Raw genomic sequence first — 22411 nt, 5'->3', positions numbered from 1 at the left:
AAAATAGCATCTGTGTTTTTTCCTGACCTAACATATATTCTTCTCTACCCCGGTATTGAGCACTGTATAACGGATAAACCACCTTGACTATATATATATATATATATATATATATATATATATATATATATATATATATATATATATATATATATATATATATATATATATATATATATATATATATATATATATATATATATATATATATATATATATATATATATATATATATATATATGAGTTTGACACCCCTACTTTATGTCTTCTGATTATAAAACCCCCCCAACAAAATGACGGAAAAAATTGGTCAATCATTTCAATTACTTCATTATGTAAATTATGTAAGAAATGGCAGAAAATAATATATACTATTTATCCGGTATATAGAGTTTGTAATTGTTTAAAAAAAAAAAAAAAAAAAAAAAACTAAAATTTAAAAATTAAAAATTATAAAATTAAATAAATATTAATAATAATAAATACATAAACAGAAACAAATAAATTAAAAAATAGATTCTTGGGCCAATAAATGCACTTTGGAACCCCTGATTTAGCGTCTCCAATTAACGGACCATAGGTGGATGCCAGAGAAATTTATGCATGCACAAAGAAAAAATGCAAACTCCACTTGGGGACGATACGACGGCGATTCGAACCCTCATTTAAAAAAATTTAAATTTTGAAATTAAATTGAAATGAAAAATTAATGGATGGATAAATAAACTTCATAGAAATACACCAATACTGTATTGGAATATGGACTCGCACGCACAGGCAGGCAATTATATCAGATTAGCTGTAATTAATGTACGCTTTTATCCTTATTGATCATCATAATTATCATCTTGTAGATATTTAAAGCTAGAATAAACATAATATGTTGTCATTAACACATTAGCAGCTGCATTAGTGACAAAATGGCATAATTCATTACAAGCTTGTAACGGCCGCGGCTTGTCTGCAGGAAGGAGACAATTAGTTGGAATATTTTGTTGTGACAACGTTTTAATTAGGGCCAAAGAGCCCGTGTGTGTGTGTGAGGCCATGTGCAACAAACACACACACACACACTCCATAATTACTCTCCTCTGTTCAGCGGCAATGCCTGTGCGTCACCACAAACGTCATGTTACATGAGGGGTGGGGGTGTGATGTCATTCCCTGTCACATACAAGCTGAAATATGCTGCTTATTGATTCAGCTCTTTACTGTACGCTGAAGCTTTGCAAGGGGGGGGAAAAAAGGTCGTAATGAGGCTGTACGTGGATGCTAAACACTTGATGGCTGCTCATTCCCATCAGTGAATTGATGACATCTTGCAGCTAAGTAAGCTGAAAGAGCGGGATTTGTGGCAAAAGAGTAAACTCACTGGAAGAAAGCATTTCAGCAGAAAATAAATGCAGTATATACGGTCAAATGTGTGGAAACAGTGTTTAGTGCCAAAATACGGTGGTACCTCAACCTAAGAGTGTTTTAAGATAAGAGCAGTCTCTTAATGATTTGCTTTAAGTAGCAAGCAAATATGTGAGCGTGACCAACATTAGTTGACGGTGCTGGGAAGAAGATATTCATTGAATTAAAAAAAGAAATCATCACAGTGTTTCCCATAAACTGCCAAGATGCCTGTGGTGGTGGGGGTGTGGCTATGGGCGTGGTCACCATGACATCATCGAGTAATTTGCATAATTTACCACAATGATTTGATTTTCTCTAAAAAGGCTAAAAAAATGTATACTTACTAATTAATAACAGTTTTGTTTTAAACGTCCATCCATCCATCCATCCATCCATTTTACAATATAATTAAAATACTTTATGTACATATTTATATACAGATTTGAACAATACCTTATTCACGGAAATATATTTATTAATTGTGGTTCTTACAAAAAATATATCTTATAAAATATAAAAGCTAAAATGTCTCAAAGCTCTGCCCCTTTAATTTGTGCATACTAAATAATTTAACTTTAGCCTACTACTACAACCATATTATTTACCAGCAACATAAAGTGAAACAGAGGCAGAGATGTCCTGCCACAGTCGGTAACAAATAAACAGAAAACAGTAGTGGTGGTAGATAGACACAGAGCTCCATCAAACATCTGATCCACTGAACAAAGAGCTCCAAAAATCTTGAACTTTAGACTGCCATCAGTTTTACTCCCTACACTTAACCATGTGTTTCCTACTGCCTGCAGACTTTGCACCCTTTGTTATATACACATGTTGTGTTTCTAATATAAATACATTTAATAAAGTCAAATACAAATAAGGCAACAAGAGAAGTATCCTACACTTATCTTTTGTAAAGTAAATCTGAACAGCCGATATGGGCATCTGCATCAACTATATGATTTGCCTGAGAAGCTGGAGAGGACAAAAAATAACAATAAAAATAATTGTTTTATTTATTTTATTTATTTTATTTTTTTATTTTTTTATTTTTTATTTTTTATTTGTGGCGGACGTAATTCTTTCGTGGCGGGCCGCCACAAATAAATGAATGTGTGGGAAACCCTGCATCAAAAACATGCCCGAGCAATTTGGGCGTATCGCTGCACCATGCTGAAGCAGAATGAGTCTAACCCGGGGGTCAGCATGCGGTTCTTTAGTGCCGCCTTAGTGGCACCCTGGACCTCTTTCCGGCGGTATAGCTCGGTTGGTAGAGTGGCCGTGCCAGCAACTTGAGGGTTCCAGGTTCGATCCCCGCTTCCGCCATCCTAGTCGCTGCCGTTGTGTCCTTGGGCAAGACACTTTACCCACCTGCTCCCAGTGCCACCCACACTGGTTTAACCCTTGCATAATGTTCATATTGTTGTTACTCAGCCAGCGTTTGTGGGTCTGATGGACCAGTTGCATTTTGTGGCTTTTAATGCCTCACAATCAAACACTTGTATGTTAAAATACTGAACAGATGTTTACCTTATCCCAATAAACATCTGTAAAACAGTTTGTAGTTTGTTCACATGTGCAACTTTCTCCGACGCTGCCACAGAAAGACGTGTTTTATGCCACTTCCTCTTTGTCTCATTTTGTCCACCAAAGGTTTTATACTGTGCGTGAATGCACAAAGGCGAGCTTTGTGGCGTTTAATGCCTCACAATCAAACACTTTTATGTTAAAATACTGAACAGATGTTTACCTTATCCCAATAAACATCTGGTCAGTATTTTAACATAAAAGTGTTTGATTGTGAGGCATTAAAAGCCACAAAATGCAACGGGTCCATCAGACCCACAAACGCTGGCTGAGTAACAACAATATGAACGTTGCACGGAAAATTTCTCTGCCAGTTTCTGCATCCCACAGGGATTCTTCTTTTGTGTTTCTGCACCTGCGGGTTCCCACACAAGGTTGCAACATTGTTTGTCAACACTTTCTGCTCTCATTTTCTCGCACATTTGACCCTCTGATGTTCTGTGTACCTACATTCTGTCCTCCTCCTGTCTAGGCCTGCTGTGTGTGCATGTGTGTGTGTGTGTGTGTGTGTGTGTGTGTGTGTGTGTGTTTGTGTGTGTGGTACTCAGAACACCAATTTCCACACTTCTATTAGCCCCGGGTCCAGTGGACCCGGACATCTTATATGTAATAGAAATGTGTAGGGGGGGTGTATGGTGTGTGGTCATTGAATATGTATTTTGGTATATTTTCTTCACAGAAAATGAGCCAAAGTCAGTGAGTCTCAGTTTGAAAAATTAATTAATTGTATCACTTTTCTTTTAATAAAAAATGAAAACGGGTCCCACAGACCCGAACACCACACAAGGGTTAAATGTAACTTAGATATTGGGTTTCACTATGTAAAAGCGCTTTGAGTCACTAGAGAAAAAGCGCTATATAAATATAATTCACTTTATAAATTCACTTCACTTTCAGAGATGTGAGAAAATGGAAAAAGATATATATATATATATTTTTGTTTTAATATATTTTCTGTAGGAGAAAAAACATGACACAAACCTTCCTAATTGTTAGAAATCCCACTGTTTATGTTATACATGCTCCACCGATGAGAGTATTTGGCAAGCACCGTTTTGTCCTACTGATCTCAGCGATCCTCAAACTCATCGTAGTTTGTTCACATGTGGAACTTTCTCCGACGCTGCCACAGTTTTATGCCACTCATTCTTTGTCTCATTTTGTCCACCAAAGGTTTTATACTGTGCGTGAATGCACAAAGGTGAGCTTTGTTTATGTTATTGACTTGTGTGGAGAACTAATCAGGCATATTTGGTCACTGCATGACTGCAAGCTAATCAATGCTAACATGCTATTTGGGCTAGCTGTATGTACATATTGCATCATTATGCCTCGTTTGTAGCTATATCTGAGCTCATTTAATTTCCTTTACTTATGTCCCCTGTGTATTTAATTTATATTTGTATGTCTCATGACACATTATCTGTATGTAATATTGGCTGCATTTCAGATAGTTGATTGTGTGCCATGTTGTTCCAGACCACAGCAAACGTTACCCAGCTTGCAAAGATTGTCCATTAAAAGAAGACAGCCTGCCGTTTCCTTAAACCTGGACACACACATCTATACCTTGGGCTTTTCTAAGACAGTCATTTCCAGGAGTTATCTCATCCTGTGAGAAGCCTCCATTTTACTAATGTTTTCCAATGTTGCAAAAATGTGTAGAATAGAAATTAAAATACAACGTTTCTGTCAACGAAGATTTGCGTCAGCCTTTGATAGTAGGCTAATATAGACACCTACATTATGTGTTGCCTTCATTATAACACTTATATAAGGCTTTTAAGTTTTTGCGGCACCAGACAGATTTTTTTTTGTTGTATTTTTGGTCCAATATTTCCAATTTCCAATTTCAACGTTTTGGGTTGCCGACCCCTGGTCTAACCCCAGTTCAGAATGTTAAAATAATATCTGGATGGCGGACATTTATCCATGAAAATATGCAGTAGCTGCAAAGGCGTTTTGACAGAGAAGCAGCTTGAAGGAGATACTGTAAAAGTCCATTCCATTACTTCATAAAACTACTGTATTTGTTTTTAGTACATTCTGTTGTATTTTTATTTTTAATTTATTTTTAACAATATTTCTTATCTTAAAGTTTGTTTCTATTAAAAAAAAAACTTATTACATGTTAAAAGAAAAGACACACTTTAAAATACTTTGGTCAGAAATATACAAAGCAGTTGAAAACACATACAAATACAATACTTATTAAATACAATACTGGGAAAATAGAGAATACCAAAAATGTACAAAAGCAAACATATCAATAATAATAATATTAATAATAAAATAATAATAATATTAATAATAATAATGATGATAATAATAATAATAATATCAATAATATTTGTTTACTGTTTTTAATCCCAAAATGTATATTTTACAAAATAATGCAAAAAAACCCAAAACAAAACAAATAAACAAAATGTTCGCAAATTATGAGTCAATTTAAAATCAGAATAAATAAAAATTGCGGTTTGGATGTGAATCGTTTTTTCTGAGCAGCCCTACAATTTAGCATATTTTTGGGATTTGACGGCAATTAAAAGGGGCCATTTTTTTCTGCAATTAAAACGCTTCTAAATTGATAACAAATAATAATAATATATACACTTCCTAGATAAACTGTCAAATGTAATTGCCAATGAAAATACAGCTTCACCACTTTAGTCGTAATTTTTGCGCTTAAGAAACTTTTCTATGACTTCAGCTCCAGACTTCTTCCATTTGTTTGATATTGTCATTACTGCCACAAGTGGTGTGAAAGTGTATTACAACTATGTACCGCAGCTGGTAAACATCTTTCTTGGTGGCCCTCTAGGGGGCGCTCGTGGCCCAACGATGAAGAGAGTATGGCCAACTCGGTTTAAGGCGATCTCCTCAATGATTGGTCAAAAAGCACTCATGTATACAATGTCTGTGTTTTGTTTAGGAGCAAACACACAGACGCTAATACAAATAATAACAGAAGAAATTAATACATTAAAGAGATGGTTTGACAAAAACAGACAATCTTTGGATCTCAGTAAAACTACAATAATGCAATTCGCTATTAGGAGAAGAGAGTCAAACACAAATACAAATAGACGGATATTGAAAGGGTAAAGGAAACCGCATTCTGGGTTCTATATGAGAAAATAAACTCATTTATTATTTTTTATTTATTAATGTCTCTAATGATAATGTCCATGAGGGATTTTTAATCACTGCTATGTTGAAATTGTTACTAATATTGATACTGTTGTTGATAATATTCATTTTTGTTTCACTACTTTTAGATTGTTCTGTGTCATGTTTGTGTGTCCTCTCAATTGCTCTGTTTATTGCTATTCTGAATGTTGCTGGGTCGAGTTTGGTTTTGGAATTGGATTGCATTATTATGGTATTGTTGTCTATTGTTTTGTTTGATTGATTAATAAATTCTTTAATAAAAAAATAAAAAAATAATAATAATAATAATAAAAAAAATTAAAAAAAAAAAATTAACTGAAAAGCTCACAAAAATGATTCAACATAAAGTGGCAAATATACGACCATTATGAATAAAACAAATTATGTCCTGGCCCAAAAATCACTTTGTATTCTTTACTGATCACCGACGTTACCATCTACAAAAGTACACTTTTTCACTAAACATGTTACTAAAAAATGTTATAATAATACACAATAACACAGTGATTACAAACACATTGGAGGCAGCCATCAATTGACACACTTCACACAAAAGTCAATATTTCTCTGAGGATTTTTGGCATAATGAGGGTAATAAGTCATTTTTATGTGTATTTTTGTACATTTATTGCGCCGTTGGGTGCGTGTTAGAGTGTCTGTGTCACGACGGGGTTTTCGCAGCTTACTGCGGGGTCGTTCTCCCAGGAATGCAGATGGACAACTCCGGACAAGGCGTGCAGGTAAAAAACATGATTTATTCCTCAAAATCAAATTATTACAAAAAACAGAAAACGAGCTGACAGAGCCACGTGCCTGATTGCACTCGAAGCTAAAGCAAATACTTAGCATAGACCATGGTGTCAAACTCTGGCCCGCCTTGTAATTTCCCTTGGCCCTTGAGGAAATATCAAATTAACACTAGAGCTGGCCCGCCGATTATATACAGCGGCGGTGCGGCGGTAACACCGCATTCACCGCTAATTCTCATACATGCCAACCCTCCCGGGAGACTCCCAAATTTCAGTGCCCCTCCTGAAAATCGTCACGTCCGCTTTTCATCTAGTCCAACGAGTGCTGGCCCACTTTGGTGGTAGCGGTGGTGTATTTTGTAGCGTCCCGGAAGAGTTAGTACTGCAACGGGTTCTGGGTATTTGTTCTGTTGTGTTTATGTTGTGTTACGGTGCGGATGTTCTCCCGAAATGTGTTTGTCATTCTTGTTTGGTGTGGATTCACAGTGTGGCGCATATTTGTAACAGTGTTAAAGTTGTTTATACGGACACCCTCAGTGTAACCTGTATCGCTGTTGATCAAGTGTGCGTTGCATTCACATGTGTGTGCGTACAGAAGCCGCACATATCTTGTGACTGGGTCGGCACGTTGTATGGATGAAAAGCGGACGTGACGACAGCTCGTAGAGGACGTTAAAGGCAGTGCCTTTAAGGCACGCCCCCAAGACTGTGGTCCGGGTGGACTACGAGATATAATGACTGATGAACACCTTCGTTCGATAATGAAGGTTGCCTCAGCTCAAAGCCTGAGCCCCGACATTAATGAACTAGCATCCAAGAAAAGATGGCAGGTATCTGGCGTGGGCACATCAGATTAGATCAGTGTGTTGCAAACTGAGCAGTTTAAAGTCCTGAATGGTTGTTTTATTCATTGTTATTAGCCTGTGGAGAAAGTTAATGTTGATATTTACCTCAGAAGGCTGTAAATAGAAAAGAGGCATTACATTTTTATTTAAATTGTAATTGATATGCTATTGATATTTTTTTATTATTATTATTATTATTTGAAATTTGATTTTGCATGTCACTAGAAAGTTATTTGATCCTTGCTTGTTCAATATTCAATGCAAAACTTGTTTGGGTCCCTATTAAAAGGTTAATTTGTTCAACCTTGGCCCGCGGCTTTGTTCAGTTTTAAATTTTGGCCCACTCTGTATTTGAGTTTGACACCCCTGGCATAGACTATGAACAAGGCAAAACTCACGTAACTGTGGCATGAACAAACAAAACTTACGTAACAGGTGCATGTAGCAAACACTTAGCATAAACTCGAAACAAGACACGGACCTATGTGACTGTTGCATACAGCAAACAATGACGCCAGACTGAGCGTGGCGAGCAAGGTGAATAAATAGCTCTCTGATTAGTGGTTGACAGCAGCTGAGCGTGGGACCACTAACCAGAGGCAGGTGAACCCAATTAATCCCCATGGTGACTAAAATAAACCCAGGTGTGCACAAACAGGAACTTAGGGAGTCCAAAACTAACAGAACATAACAAAACATGATCCGGGCCACGGATCATGACAGTCTGCTGGTCATTAAACACTGCAGCATGGGTGCGTCTAATACGGCTGCAAAATAAGAATTTCACGAAATTAAAGCATGTTTTATTGTAGGTTTATGAGCTGGTGTATGTTTGAACTACATATAGATATAGTATTTTGTCAGAAAAACTAATGTCAAATGTACGCATCCGTGGAGAGCCGCACACGTCCTTGGTAGCAGTCATGGCGCCTGTTTGTCAGTTGGCCATACTCTCTTTATACACGACTTTGAACAATGGTTAAAAAACACTGGTCTACACAACACGTGATGGTGGTTCTTTAGTCAAAACGTTGCATCCATTATGTTTTGCCGACCGTTTTTAAGTCACTTTCTGACCGTCACTTCAGTATGCGCTGTTGGTCTTATTTACATGCCTCCAGTTCGACTGTGTCTTCTCCACATTAGCCATGTTTTCGTTTTTAGCGCTGCCCCAACTAGTCTACTGACGGATATCAGTTGGAACTTGCTACTTTGTATTAGAAATGTTGAGGATGCGTGTAGCTTGGACAGTTTTGTAATGCGGAGATGCTCTACAATAAAACCCACCACATGTCTTTTAGATTCAATGCCAACCAATTTTTTTAGAATATTTTATGGTTCTTTGAGAGAGGAGATTTTAAACATCTTGGCCTCAGTCTGGACCCCTTCTCCAGGGGCCCAGGCCTTTTTTGTAAGGGGCGACGGAAGTTGGCAGACCCGTCAGCGATCCTGTTCTGTCTCCCTGTAATGTTTGTCTGATCTTGAATGGGATTATGCTGACAATTTTAATAATTATAGACCTGCATCAAATGTACCATTTTTAAGTATAATTTTAGAAAAACCTGATTTTAAACAATTATATGATTTTTTTTAAATAGTTGCAATTGTTTAGAGAAGTTTCAGTCTGATTTTAGGGTGAACCACAGTATAGAGACGGTCTTGAACCATCTCAGGTTGAGTGCTGACTCAAAAACTGTCAGTCTTGGTTCTACTGGATCTTAGTGCTGCATTTGATACTGTGGATCATTCTTTTAAATGGACTGAAACACCTGGTGGACCTCTCTGGTACTGTTCAAAATGGTTCACTTCCTATCTGTCAGACAGACAATTTTTAGTAAGTATGGATACATGCTCCTCAAAGACGTATTAAATCACATGTGGTGTGTCTCAAGGATCAATTTTAGCTCATATTCTTTTTCATATTTACATGATTCCACTTGGCAGTGTCATCAGGAGACATGGAATTAATTTCCACACTTATGTTGATGATATTCCCACGTCTCCTCATGACACAAGACCAATTGATACTCTTTTTAATTACATTTCAGATATTAAGTCCCGGATGGCAGATGACTTATTGCAGCTTAATCAGGACAAGACTGAAGTTTTAGTCATTGGCCCTGAGGCCCTGAGAGAGAAACACATATCAAAACTACAATCATTGTCTTTAATTCCGTCACTACAAGTGAAAAATCTGGGCGTCGTTTTCGACTCTGACCTTAGTTTTATACCACATATAAAAAATATACCAAAATTGTTTTTTATCATCTTAAGAATATAGCCAGAGTTCGCCCAATTCTCTCCCAGGGCAACAATAGTTTGGAGGAAGTATAAAGGGAGGCAAGTTTGTTTTTTATAAATATCTCCGCCATGCCTACATGGTTTGATTTCAGATTTTCGGGATTTAGGCAGATCCCAAATATATAAAAACAAGTACCAATCGGTAAAAAAAAGTTGGAGGGAGTTGATGGCACAGACACAAGGGGGCAGTATAGCTCTATGATTTATTATATATATAAACAATATATATATATAATAATCAGACAATGCATGCTTTTATTACAAGTCCTATAGATAATTGTAACGCCCTGCTTTCTGGTCTTCCTAAAAAAGTTGGTGCACCTTTACAACAACTCTAAAATTCAGCGACACGTGTCCTGATGAAGACCAAAAGGCGGGCTCACATTACACCAGTTTTAAAATCTCTGCATTGGCTCCCCATGTGTTTCAGGAACAATTTTAAGGTTCTTCGTATGGCTTATAAATGTTTTTATGGTATTGGGCCTTCGTATCTTTCAGGTTTGCTTTTACCCTATGAGCCTTCCCGGGCCCTGAGATCCTCCGTCACCCATCTCATAATTATTCCAAAAGTCAGGACACGTAGTCACAGGATGGCATCTTCCCCACCATTATGGCCCCCGTTTATGGAACAGTTTCAACATATACAGTTTCAGTATAAAGGAAGGCAAGATTGTTTTTTATAAGTATCTCCGCCATGCCTACATGGTTTGATTTCAGATTTTCGGGACTTAGGCAGATCACAAATATATAAAAACAAGTACCAATAGATTAAAAAAGGTTGGTTCTGCTTTATAGTTTGCAAAAGAGGTCCAATAGCAGTGGTGTGCCGTCAGGGGCCAGCAAGGCCTTCTCTGCTGGCCTAACATGATCATGATCATAATTAAAGATAAAAGTATTTTTTTATTTACTTTCCATAAATATCTAAAAGTATTCATATTCTCTTCATGTTATATTATGCTCCTTCCAGTGCTCTTGTTTTTAGGTTAGAGTTTTTATTCAATCAGAATTCACACATCAGGACTGGCAAAAATTGCGATCTAATCAAAAAACCAAACCCCAAAACTCAAAATTGCGCTCTAGCGCCCCCTAGGAAGAAAACACAGACAAAACTGCCTGTAACTCCCAGTGGGAATGTCGTAGAGACATGAAACAAAAACCTCCATGTAGGTCTCACTTAGACCTATATTTCATACACTGACAACCCCCAGCAAAAATCAACAGGACGTTTGCAATTCCCCCTTCAAAACAAAAGTTGTGTAAAAACAGTCACCTTTTTTCAAACATGATCTCCTCTGAGCGCGTTTGTCGTGTCGGCTTCAAATGAGCACAAAAGAGAGATTGAACCCTTCTGATTAAAAGTTGATGAAAGAGTTTTAATTGCTGCTCCGGTTTGGATTTTATGAGCCCTCAAAGTCGGTCCCGTCCATTGCTGCTTGCAGCTTTAATTTTTTTCAATTGCCTTTCAAATGTCTATTCTTGGTGTTGGGTTTTATCAAATAAATTTCCCCCAAAAAATGCAACCTATACTCCAGTGCGACTTATATATGTTTTTTTCCTTCTTTATTATGCATTTTCGGCCGGTGCGACTTATACTCCGGAGCAACTTATACTCCGGAACAACTTATACTCCGAAAAATACGGTACATGGATCTGGCGAGAGTCAGGTGACTGAATACTAGGTCTAAAAACAACCCATTTTGGTTCACAAACCTCAGTTTGGAGAAAGGCGCACCATTGCCACCCTCCCTTCATACACAGACAACCCCCAGCAAAAATCAACGAGAAGTTTGCAATTCCCCCTTCAAAACAAAAGTTGTGTAAAAACAGTCACCTTTTTTCAAACATGATCTCCTCTGAGCGCGTTTGTCGTGTCGGCTTCAAATTAGCACAGGAGAGAGATTGAACCCTTCTGATTAAAAGTTGATGAAAGAGTTTTAATTGCTGCTCCGGTTTGGATTTTATGAGCCCTCAAAGTCGGTCCCGTCCATCGCTGCTTGCAGCTTTAATTTTAAATTGCCTTTCAAATGTCTATTCTTGGTGTTGGGTTTTATCAAATAAATTTCCCCCCAAAAATGCGACTTATACTCCAGTGCGACTTATATATGTTTTTTTCCTTCTTTATTATGCATTTTCGGCCGGTGCGACTTATACGCCGGAGCGACTTATACTCCGAAAAATACGGTACAAGGATCTGGCGAGAGTCAGGTGACTGAATAATAGGTCCTCAAAAACAACCCATTTTTGGTTCACAAACCTCAGTTTGGAGAAAGGCGCACCATTGCCACCCTCCCTCCTCCTCCTCCTCCTCCTCCTCCTCCTATGTGATGTCTGACAAGGACATTCTTCCTTCCATACTTGCCAACCTTGAGACCTCCGATTTCGGAAGGTGGTGGTGGTGGTGGTGGTGGTGGTGGGGGGGGGGGGGGGGGGGGGGGGCGTGCCTGCCTGTAACTCCCAGTAGGAATGTCGTAGAGACATGAAACAAAAACCTCTATGTAGGTCTCACTTAGACCTATATTTCATACACTTACAACCCCCAGCAAAAATCAACGAGAAGTTTGCAATTCCCCCTTCAAAACAAAAGTTGTGTAAAAACAGTCACCTTTTTTCAAACATGATCTCCTCTGAGCGCGTTTGTCGTGTCGGCTTCAAATTAGCACAGGAGAGAGATTGAACCCTTCTGATTAAAAGTTGATGAAAGAGTTTTTAATTGCTGCTCCGGTTTGGATTTTATGAGCCCTCAAAGTCGGTCCCGTCCATCGCTGCTTGCAGCTTTAATTTTAAATTGCCTTTCAAATGTCTATTCTTGGTGTTGGGTTTTATCAAATAAATTTCCCCCAAAAAATGTGACTTATACTCCAGTGCGACTTATGTCAAGACTTGGTCTATGGCGTGGTTTGTTCTCCAGTGGTGCAAAGGAATTGGACCAAATGTGGCGTGCAGGTGAGGACATGTTTAATATATTAACTCAAAAAAGGCTCAAAAGGGGATAAACAAAAGGCGCGCACAATGGCGGAAGTACAAAACTAGACTATGAAAACAAAACACTAGCACAAAGGCAAAAAACTTTGAACAATAACAAAACTTACTTGACATGACAAGAGGGGCAAAAGGAAGAGCAGCATGGATCATGAGGGTGAACAGAGTGATGTCGCCAGGCCGACTGCCTGGCAACAATGGCCTTAAATACTGGTGACATGATTAGTGAAAACGTGAGACAGGTGCGTGACAAGACAGGTGAAAACTAATGGGTGATCATGGAAACCAAACCAAACAAGGAAGTGCAACCAGGAACTAAAAAAAGAGCCCAAAACCCAAGCAAAACAAAAACATGATTAACACAGACATGACCACTTATATATGTTTTTTTCCTTCTTTATTTTGCATTTTCGGCCGGTGTGACTTATACTCCGGAGCGACTTATACTCCGAAAAATACGGTTCAAGGATCTGGCGAGAGTCAGGTGACTGAATAATAGGTCCTAAAAACAACCCATTTTTGGTTCACAAACCTCAGTTTGGAGAAAGGCGCACCATTGCCACCCTCCCTTCATACACTGACAACCCCCAGCAAAAATCTACAGGAAGTTTGCAATTCCCCCTTCAAAACAGAAGTTGTGTAAAAACAGTCACCTTTTTTCAAACATGATCTCCTCTGAGCGCGTTTGTCGTGTCGGCTTCAAATTAGCACAGGAGAGAGATTGAACCCTTCTGATCAAAAGTCGATGAAAGAGTTTTAATTACTGCTCCGGTTTGGATTTTATGAGCCTTCAAAGTCGGTCCCGTCCATCGCTGATTGCAGCTTTAATTTTAAATTGCCTTTCAAATGTCTATTCTTGGTGTTGGGTTTTATCAAATAAATTTCCCCCCAAAAATGCTACCTATACTCCAGTGCGACTTATATATGTTTTTTTCCTTCTTTATTATGCATTTTCGGCCGGTGTGACTTATACTCCGGAGCAACTTATACTCCGAAAAATACGGTACAAGGATCTGGCGAGAGTCAGGTGACTGAATACTAGGTCTAAAAACAACCCATTTTGGTTCACAAACCTCAGTTTGGAGAAAGGCGCACCATTGCCACCCTCCCTTCATACACAGACAACCCCCAGCAAAAATCAACAGGAAGTTTGCAATTCCCCCTTCAAAACAAAAGTTGTGTAAAAACAGTCACCTTTTTTCAAACATGATCTCCTCTGAGCGCGTTTGTCGTGTCGGCTTCAAATTAGCACAGGAGAGAGATTGAACCCTTCTGATTAAAAGTCGATGAAAGAGTTTTAATTACTGCTCCGGTTTGGATTTTATGAGCCCTCAAAGTCGGTCCCGTCCATCGCTGCTTGCAGCTTTAATTTTAAATTGCCTTTCAAATGTCTATTCTTGGTGTTGGGTTTTATCAAATAAATTTCCCCCCCAAAATGCGACTTATACTCCAGTGCGACTTATATATGTTTTTTTCCTTCTTTATTATGCATTTTCGGCCGTTGCGACTTATACGCCGAAGCGACTTATACTCCGAAAAATACGGTACAAGGATCTCGCGAGAGTCAGGTGACTGAATAATAGGTCCTCAAAAACAACCCATTTTTGGTTCACAAACCTCAGTTTGGAGAAAGGCGCACCATTGCCACCCTCCCTCCTCCTCCTCCTCCTCATCCTCCTCCTCCTCCTATGTGATGTCTGACAAGGACATTCTTCCTTCCATACTTGCCAACCTGGAGACCTCCGATTTCGGGAGGTGGGGGGGGGGGGGGGTGTGCCTGCCTGTAACTCCCAGTAGGAATGTCGTAGAGACATGAAACAAAAACCTCTATGTAGGTCTCACTTACACCTATATTTCATACACTTAGAACCCCCAGCAAAAATCAACGAGAAGTTTGCAATTCCCCCTTCAAAACAAAAGTTGTGTAAAAACAGTCACCTTTTTTCAAACATGATCTCCTCTGAGCGCGTTTGTCGTGTCGGCTTCAAATTAGCACAGGAGAGAGATTGAACCCTTCTGATTAAAAGTTGATGAAAGAGTTTTTAATTGCTGCTCCGGTTTGGATTTTATGAGCCCTCAAAGTCGGTCCCGTCCATCGCTGCTTGCAGCTTTAATTTTAAATTGCCTTTCAAATGTCTATTCTTGGTGTTGGGTTTTATCAAATAAATTTCCCCCCAAAAATGTGACTTATACTCCAGTGCGACTTATGTCAAGACTTGGTCTATGGCGTGGTTTGTTCTCCAGTGGTGCAAAGGAATTGGACCAAATGTGGCGTGCAGGTGAGGACATGTTTAATATATTAAGTCAAAAAAGGCTCAAAAGGGGATAAACAAAAGGCGCGCACAATGGCGGAAGTACAAAACTAGACTATGAAAACAAAACACTAGCACAAAGGCAAAAAACTTTGAACAATAACAAAACTTACTTGACATGACAAGAGGGGCAAAAGGAAGAGCAGCATGGATCATGAGGGTGAACAGAGTGATGTCGCCAGGCCGACTGCCTGGCAACAATGGCCTTAAATACTGGTGACATGATTAGTGAAAACGTGAGACAGGTGCGTGACAAGACAGGTGAAAACTAATGGGTGACCATGGAAACCAAACCAAACAAGGAAGTGCAACCAGGAACTAAAAAAAGAGCCCAAAACCCAAGCAAAACAAAAACATGATTAACACAGACATGACAACTTATATATGTTTTTTTCCTTCTTTATTTTGCATTTTCGGCCGGTGTGACTTATACTCCGGAGCGACTTATACTCCGAAAAATACGGTTCAAGGATCTGGCGAGAGTCAGGTGACTGAATAATAGGTCCTAAAAACAACCCATTTTTGGTTCACAAACCTCAGTTTGGAGAAAGGCGCACCATTGCCACCCTCCCTTCATACACAGACAACCCCCAGCAAAAATCTACAGGAAGTTTGCAATTCCCCCTTCAAAACAGAAGTTGTGTAAAAACAGTCACCTTTTTTCAAACATGATCTCCTCTGAGCGCGTTTGTCGTGTCGGCTTCAAATTAGCACAGGAGAGAGATTGAACCCTTCTGATTAAAAGTCGATGAAAGAGTTTTAATTACTGCTCCGGTTTGGATTTTATGAGCCCTCAAAGTCGGTCCCGTCCATCGCTGCTTGCAGCTTTAATTTTAAATTGCCTTTCAAATGTCTATTCCTGGTGTTGGGTTTTATCAAATAAATTTCCCCCCCAAAATGCGACTTATACTCCAGTGCGACTTATATATGTTTTTTTCCTTCTTTATTATGCATTTTCGGCCGTTGCGACTTATACGCCGGAGCGACTTATACTCCGAAAAATACGGTACAAGGATCTGGCGAGAGTCAGGTGACTGATTAATAGGTCCTCAAAAACAACCCATTTTTGGTTCACAAACCTCAGTTTGGAGAAAGGCGCACCATTGCCACCCTCCCTCCTCCTCCTCCTCCTCCTCCTCATCCTCCTCCTCCTCCTATGTGATGTCTGACAAGGACATTCTTCCTTCCATACTTGCCAACCTAGAGACCTCCGATTTCGGGAGGTGGGGGTGGGGGGGGGGGGGGGGTGGGGGGTGTGTGCCTGCCTGTAACTCCCAGTAGGAATGTCGTAGAGACATGAAACAAAAATCTCTATGTAGGTCTCACTTAGACCTATATTTCATACACTTAGAACCCCCAGCAAAAATCAACGAGAAGTTTGCAATTCCCCCTTCAAAACAAAAGTTGTGTAAAAACAGTCACCTTTTTTCAAACATGATCTCCTCTGAGCGCGTTTGTCGTGTCGGCTTCAAATTAGCAAAGGAGAGAGATTGAACCCTTCTGATTAAAAGTCGATAAAAGAGTTTTAATTACTGCTCCGGTTTGGATTTTATGAGCCCTCAAAGTCGGTCCCGTCCATCGCTGCTTGCAGCTTTAATTTTAAATTGCCTTTCAAATGTCTATTCTTGGTGTTGGGTTTTATCAAATACATTTCCTCAATAAATGCGACTTATACTCCAGTGCGACTTATATATGTTTTTTTCCCTTCTTTATTATGCATTTTCGGCCGGTGCGACTTATACTCCGAAAAATACGGTACAAGGATCTGCCGAGAGTCAGGTGACTGAATAATAGGTCCTAAAAACAACCCATTTTTGGTTCACAAACCTCAGTTTGGAGAAAGGCGCACCATTGCCACCCTCCCTCCTCCTCCTCCTCCTCCTCCTATGTGATGTCTGACAAGGACATTCTTCCTTCACAACACAAGTGCAAAGAAATGTTAACCCTTTCAGAGAGAGAGGGAGAGAAAGAGAGAGCAAGAGAGAGAGAGAGAGAGCGAGAGAGAAAGAGAGAGAGAGAGAGAGAGGCTTGGCACGATCCACGCAGTGTGACATTGTGATTTCTGCTGCTGGATGAGGATTTCACAAGAAGCTGGAAGAGGAGCAAACAGGACATTTCATTGTTTTTCCCTTCATACCTTCTCAGTCCTGCCAAACGTGCTGCACTCCTCCTTCTCCTCCCCCTCCTCTTGATTGGCAGCCGACTCTGTGGTGCTCAAGCCGCGCGGTGGCTGCTCCGGCGCGCCTTGGCTGCTGAGATCCGCACCCGACAATGAGCGCACTGGGAGCCGGCGGCGGTGAGCCTCCGTCGTCGCGGAGGACGAGTCGCGGGCGGTGGCGGACTTGGACGTGGAGCTGCTGGCTGATGCTGGCGGGGATGGCGACGGGCTCCGGGGACCTGTGGTTGTCCTCCGAGGCATGCCCGCCCGCATGCACCTGCAGCAGCCCCAGGATCTCCTGCGTGGACCCGGAGAAGGGCATCAGCGCCTTCCCCATCCTGCAGAGCGAGGCGGAGATGGAGAACATCACCGACATGTGAGTGCCTTTTTTAATTTTACCAATATTCATCCTGATCTCCTCCGCCTGTCAGCTGATGTCTCCAGCTGATAAGCACAGCTCATCCATCCATAACAAATTTACACAACCTCAAGCATTGTTTTTCCTTTCATTTCTGCATTTAAATCTATGGCACCTGGCAGAAATATCATTGGTAAAGCCTTACAAATGGAGAAAGGCCGGCGTGCACGTGCATGTGCACACAGCATTGTCCAAATCTACACGCACACACACACACACACACACACACACACACACACACACACACACACACACACACACACACACACACACACACACACACACACACACACATGACCGTGATTGTCTATTTATGAAGCACACAAGCAGAGAAAAAAAAAATCCATTTTGCAAGTGATTTTCTCAGCTGGTGTCAGCTGCTTTGTAGAGGATGATCAGACTAATCAACATGTCTCCTCATCCGACAAAATGTTGAAAAGAAATAAACGACAGAGATGGAAACTTAACTTGGCAAAGGAGACATGCGACCTTGTTGAGTTGATGGTCACTTTTTTCCTTTTGGTCAGATAAACTCCAATCTGCGGCCTTGGTTGGTCCTTGGGTGCTTTTTTTTGTTTTTTTTGTTTTTTTCTTACCCTCCCCAATCATTTTTTTTAAAATGAGCACTCCTGCTGAAATGCTTCCCGAGTGTGTCGCTTGAGGAAAACACACAAACTACTCATGGCCGTGCAACGCAGGGGAAGACGTAGTTAGAACTCTTGACACGGGCTGAGATAAGCTGGGTGTTAATGTGGTCTTATTCAATGAGATTTATTAGTAACATTACTTTAAAGTGATTAAAAAAAGTTGATATTGTTCATACTGGAGCGGTTACATGTACTGTAATATTGTACATGGTAATAATAATAATAATAATAATAGATTTTATTTGTAAAAAGCACTTTATATTGAGTAAACAATCTCAAAGTGCTACAGTGTATTAAAAAAAAAAATAAAAAAAAATAAAAAAAGATAATAAAGAAATAAACAGAAATACAAACTAGAACAGCCAAATAGCTATAGCTAGTATGCACATATCTAAAAAAAGGCTTTTTTATTTTTTATTTTTAAAAGAAGGGCTTTTAAGCCTTTTTTTAAAAGCATCCACAGTCTGTGGTGCCCTCAGGTGGTCAGGGAGAGCATTCCACAGACTGGGAGCGGCGGAGCAGAAAGCCCGGTCTCCCATTGTTCGTAGCTTTGTCCTATTTACCGTATTTTTCGGACTATAAGTCGCAGTTTTTTTCATAGTTTGGCCGGAGGTGCGACTTATACTCAGGAGCGACTTATGTGTGAAATTATTAACACATTACCGTAAAATATCAAATAATATTACTTAGCTCATTCACGTAAGAGACTAGACGTATAAGATTTCATGGGATTTAGCGATTAGGAGTGACAGATTGTTTGGTAAACGTATAGCATGTTCTATATGTTATAGTTATTTGAATGACTCTTACCATAATATGTTACGTTAACATACCAGGCACGTTCTCAGTTGGTTATTTATGCGTCATATAACGTACACTTATTCAGCCTGTTGTTCACTGTTTTTTATTTATTTTAAATTGCCTTTCAAATGTCTATTCTTGGTGTTGGGTTTTATCAAATACATTTCCCCCAAAAATGCGACTTATACTCCAGTGCGACTTATATATGTTTTTTTCCTTCTTTATTATGCATTTTCGGCCGGTGCGACTTATACTCCGAAAAATACGGTACATATCTGTTCTATTTTATATTGCTACCACGGTACATTTTTAGTCTACTTTATACTTGCATTATCCTTTCCATCCTTACCCTTTCCATCCTTTGTAACTGAGCTACAGTGTGGAACAATTTCCCTTGTGGATTAATAAAGTTTGTCTAAGTCTAAAAATACTTTTAAATGCATGACAAGGAACATTGACCATAAACTGTGTTAGGGTTGGTTATGAGGCATGCACTCGCATTCTAAAGTCGAGGAAGCATGTAACAAGAAAGTGCAAAAAACAGCCGAGACGTTATATTTAATAATGATTTGGAGTCCATGAGAAAGTGGGAGGTAATTATTATTGTATTATTGCGCCACACAGCAGCAACGAAACCAATGTTGGTAAGGTGCAAAGTGCTCAAACAGCATTTTAGCACTCAATAGGAGCATCAAGTATGTTTTAAAGCGTATGTATTGTTAGATAAATGTGGAGTTAATACAAAACAAATAAACCAGGAGGTTGCCTTTAATTGGGGTGTCTCGATCTGATATTGATATCAGCAGATGGTATCGACTTGCATGTGATATGTGTCCTTAATTGAACAATATTGCAGTCGACAGCACAGCATTTGTCAATGTAAACATGACTGTTGTTGCGTATGTCTCCAAGGTATATACGCTTGTTAGAAAGCATCCAGTAACAAACGTGTCTGCATCGTTCAACTTACCCCGTTATGAGCTTAACTTAACTGTTTCTGCGTTGGTTATAAGGCATGCACTCGCAGTCTAAAGTCGAGGAAGCATGTCACGAGAAAGTGCAAAAAACAGCAGAGAAAGCATCCAGTAACAAACGTGTCTGCATCATTCAACTTTACTGCGTTATGAGCTTAACTTAACTGTATTAGCGTTGGTTATAAGGCATGCACTCGCATTCTAAAGTCGAGGAAGCATGTCACGAGAAAGTGCAAAAAACAGCCGAGAAATCATCCAGTAACAAACGTGTCTGCATCATTCAACTTTACTGCGTTATGAGCTTAACTTAACTGTATTAGCGTTGGTTATAAGGCATGCACTCAAATTCTAAAGTTGAGGAAGCATGTCACGAGAAAGTGCATAAACAGTTAAGACGTTATCTTTAATAATGATTTGGAGTCCATGAGAAAGTGGGAGGTAATTATTATTGTATTATTGCGCCACACAGCAGCAACAGAACCAATGTTGGTAAGGAGCAAACAGCATTTATAGGAGCATCAAGTACGTTTTAAAGCGTATGTATTGTTAGATAAATGTGGAGTTAATACAAAACAAATAAACCAGGAGGTTGCCTTTAATTGGGGTGTCCCGATATGATATTAATATCAGCAGATGGTATCGACTTGCATGTAATATGTGTCCTTAATTGAACAATATTGCAGTCGAAAGCACCGCATTTGTCAATGTAAACATGACTGTTGTTGCGTATGTCTCCAAGGTATATACGCTTGTTAGAAAGCATCCAGTAACAAACGTGTCTGCATCGTTCAACTTACCCCGTTATGAGCTTAACTTAACTGTTTCTGCGTTGGTTATAAGGCATGCACTCGCAGTCTAAAGTCGAGGAAGCATGTCACGAGAAAGTGCAAAAAACAGCTGAGAAAGCATCCAGTAACAAACGTGTCTGCATCATTCAACTTACCGCATTATGAGCTTAACTTAACTGTATCAGCGTTGGTTATAAGGCATGCACTCGCATTCTAAAGTCGAGGAAGCACGTCACGAGAAAGTGCAAAAAACAGCCGAGAAAGCAACCAGTAACAAACGTGTCTGCATCATTCAACTTACCGCATTATGAGCTTAACTTAACTGTATCAGCGTTGGTTATAAGGCATGCACTCGCATTCTAAAGTCGAGGAAGCATGTCACGAGAAAGTGCAAAAAACAGCCGAGAAAGCAACCAGTAACAAACGTGTCTGCATCATTCAATTTTACAGCGTTATGAGCTTAACTTAACTGTATTAGCGTTGGTTATAAGGCATGCACTCGCATTCTAAAGTCGAGGAAGCATGTCACGAGAAAGTGCAAAAACAGTCGAGACGTTATCTTTAATAATGATTTGGAATCCATGAGAAAGTGGAAGGTAATTATTATTGTATTATTGCGCCACACAGCAAAAACAAATGAACACATAAGTCCATTCTGGACGGTTAATACCTACCATTGTTCTCTGACTCATTACACTCGATCAAGCCTTTTCGAACGAAGTAATACAAATATGTACCTCTAAATGTCCTTTAATAAGCAAACAATGTCGGCCTTTTTTAGTATTTTAATAAATAAATGTACAGGCTACTAGGAGCTAGCACACAATAGGACACAAGCTAGCCATATGTAATAAGTGTCCTTAATTGCAGTCTACAGCACCGCATTTGTCAATGTAAACATGATTATTGTTGTAGGTATATACGCTTCTTAGAAAGCATCCAGTAACAAACGTGTCTGCATCATTCAACTTACCAATCTTATCATTCAACTTACTTAACTTACTTGAGCTTAACTTAACTGTATCAGTGTTGGTTATAAGGCATGCACTCGCATTCTAAAGTCGAGGAAGCGTGTCACGAGGAAGTGCAAAAACAGCCGAGAAAGCATCCAGTAACAAACGTGTCTGCATCAAACAAATTAACACTCCACTTTACTTGAAAGACGGCAAAAGTCCATTCTAGACGGTTCATACCTGGCCATTGTTCTCTGGCTCATTACACTTAATCAAGCCTTTTCGAACAAAGTAATACAAATATGTATCGTGATTTTTGCTGATATG

General features: G+C 39.4%; 1 protein-coding gene across 6 annotated transcripts in view; it reads left to right on the top strand.

Annotated features, from left to right (window-relative positions):
• The window catches only part of ntrk2a (neurotrophic tyrosine kinase, receptor, type 2a), a 231548-nt gene that overhangs the window by 1631 nt on the left and 207506 nt on the right, over positions 1-22411 (top strand). For 5 of the 6 annotated variants that reach the window (XM_062025867.1, XM_062025866.1, XM_062025865.1 and 2 more), the window contains exon 1: positions 17425-17879. In XM_062025867.1, coding sequence (XP_061881851.1) covers positions 17617-17879 — 263 coding nt within the window. In that variant the 5' untranslated portion in view covers positions 17425-17616. Of the gene's footprint in view, positions 1-17424; positions 17880-22411 lie in introns of those variants that run through there. The other variant, XM_062025863.1, reaches the window with a different exon arrangement.

Source organism: Entelurus aequoreus, linkage group LG17 (genome assembly GCF_033978785.1).
Source record: "Entelurus aequoreus isolate RoL-2023_Sb linkage group LG17, RoL_Eaeq_v1.1, whole genome shotgun sequence".
In the NCBI taxonomy this organism is placed as follows: Eukaryota; Metazoa; Chordata; class Actinopteri; order Syngnathiformes; family Syngnathidae; genus Entelurus; species Entelurus aequoreus.
This window is presented reverse-complemented; position numbering and strand designations above follow the sequence as displayed.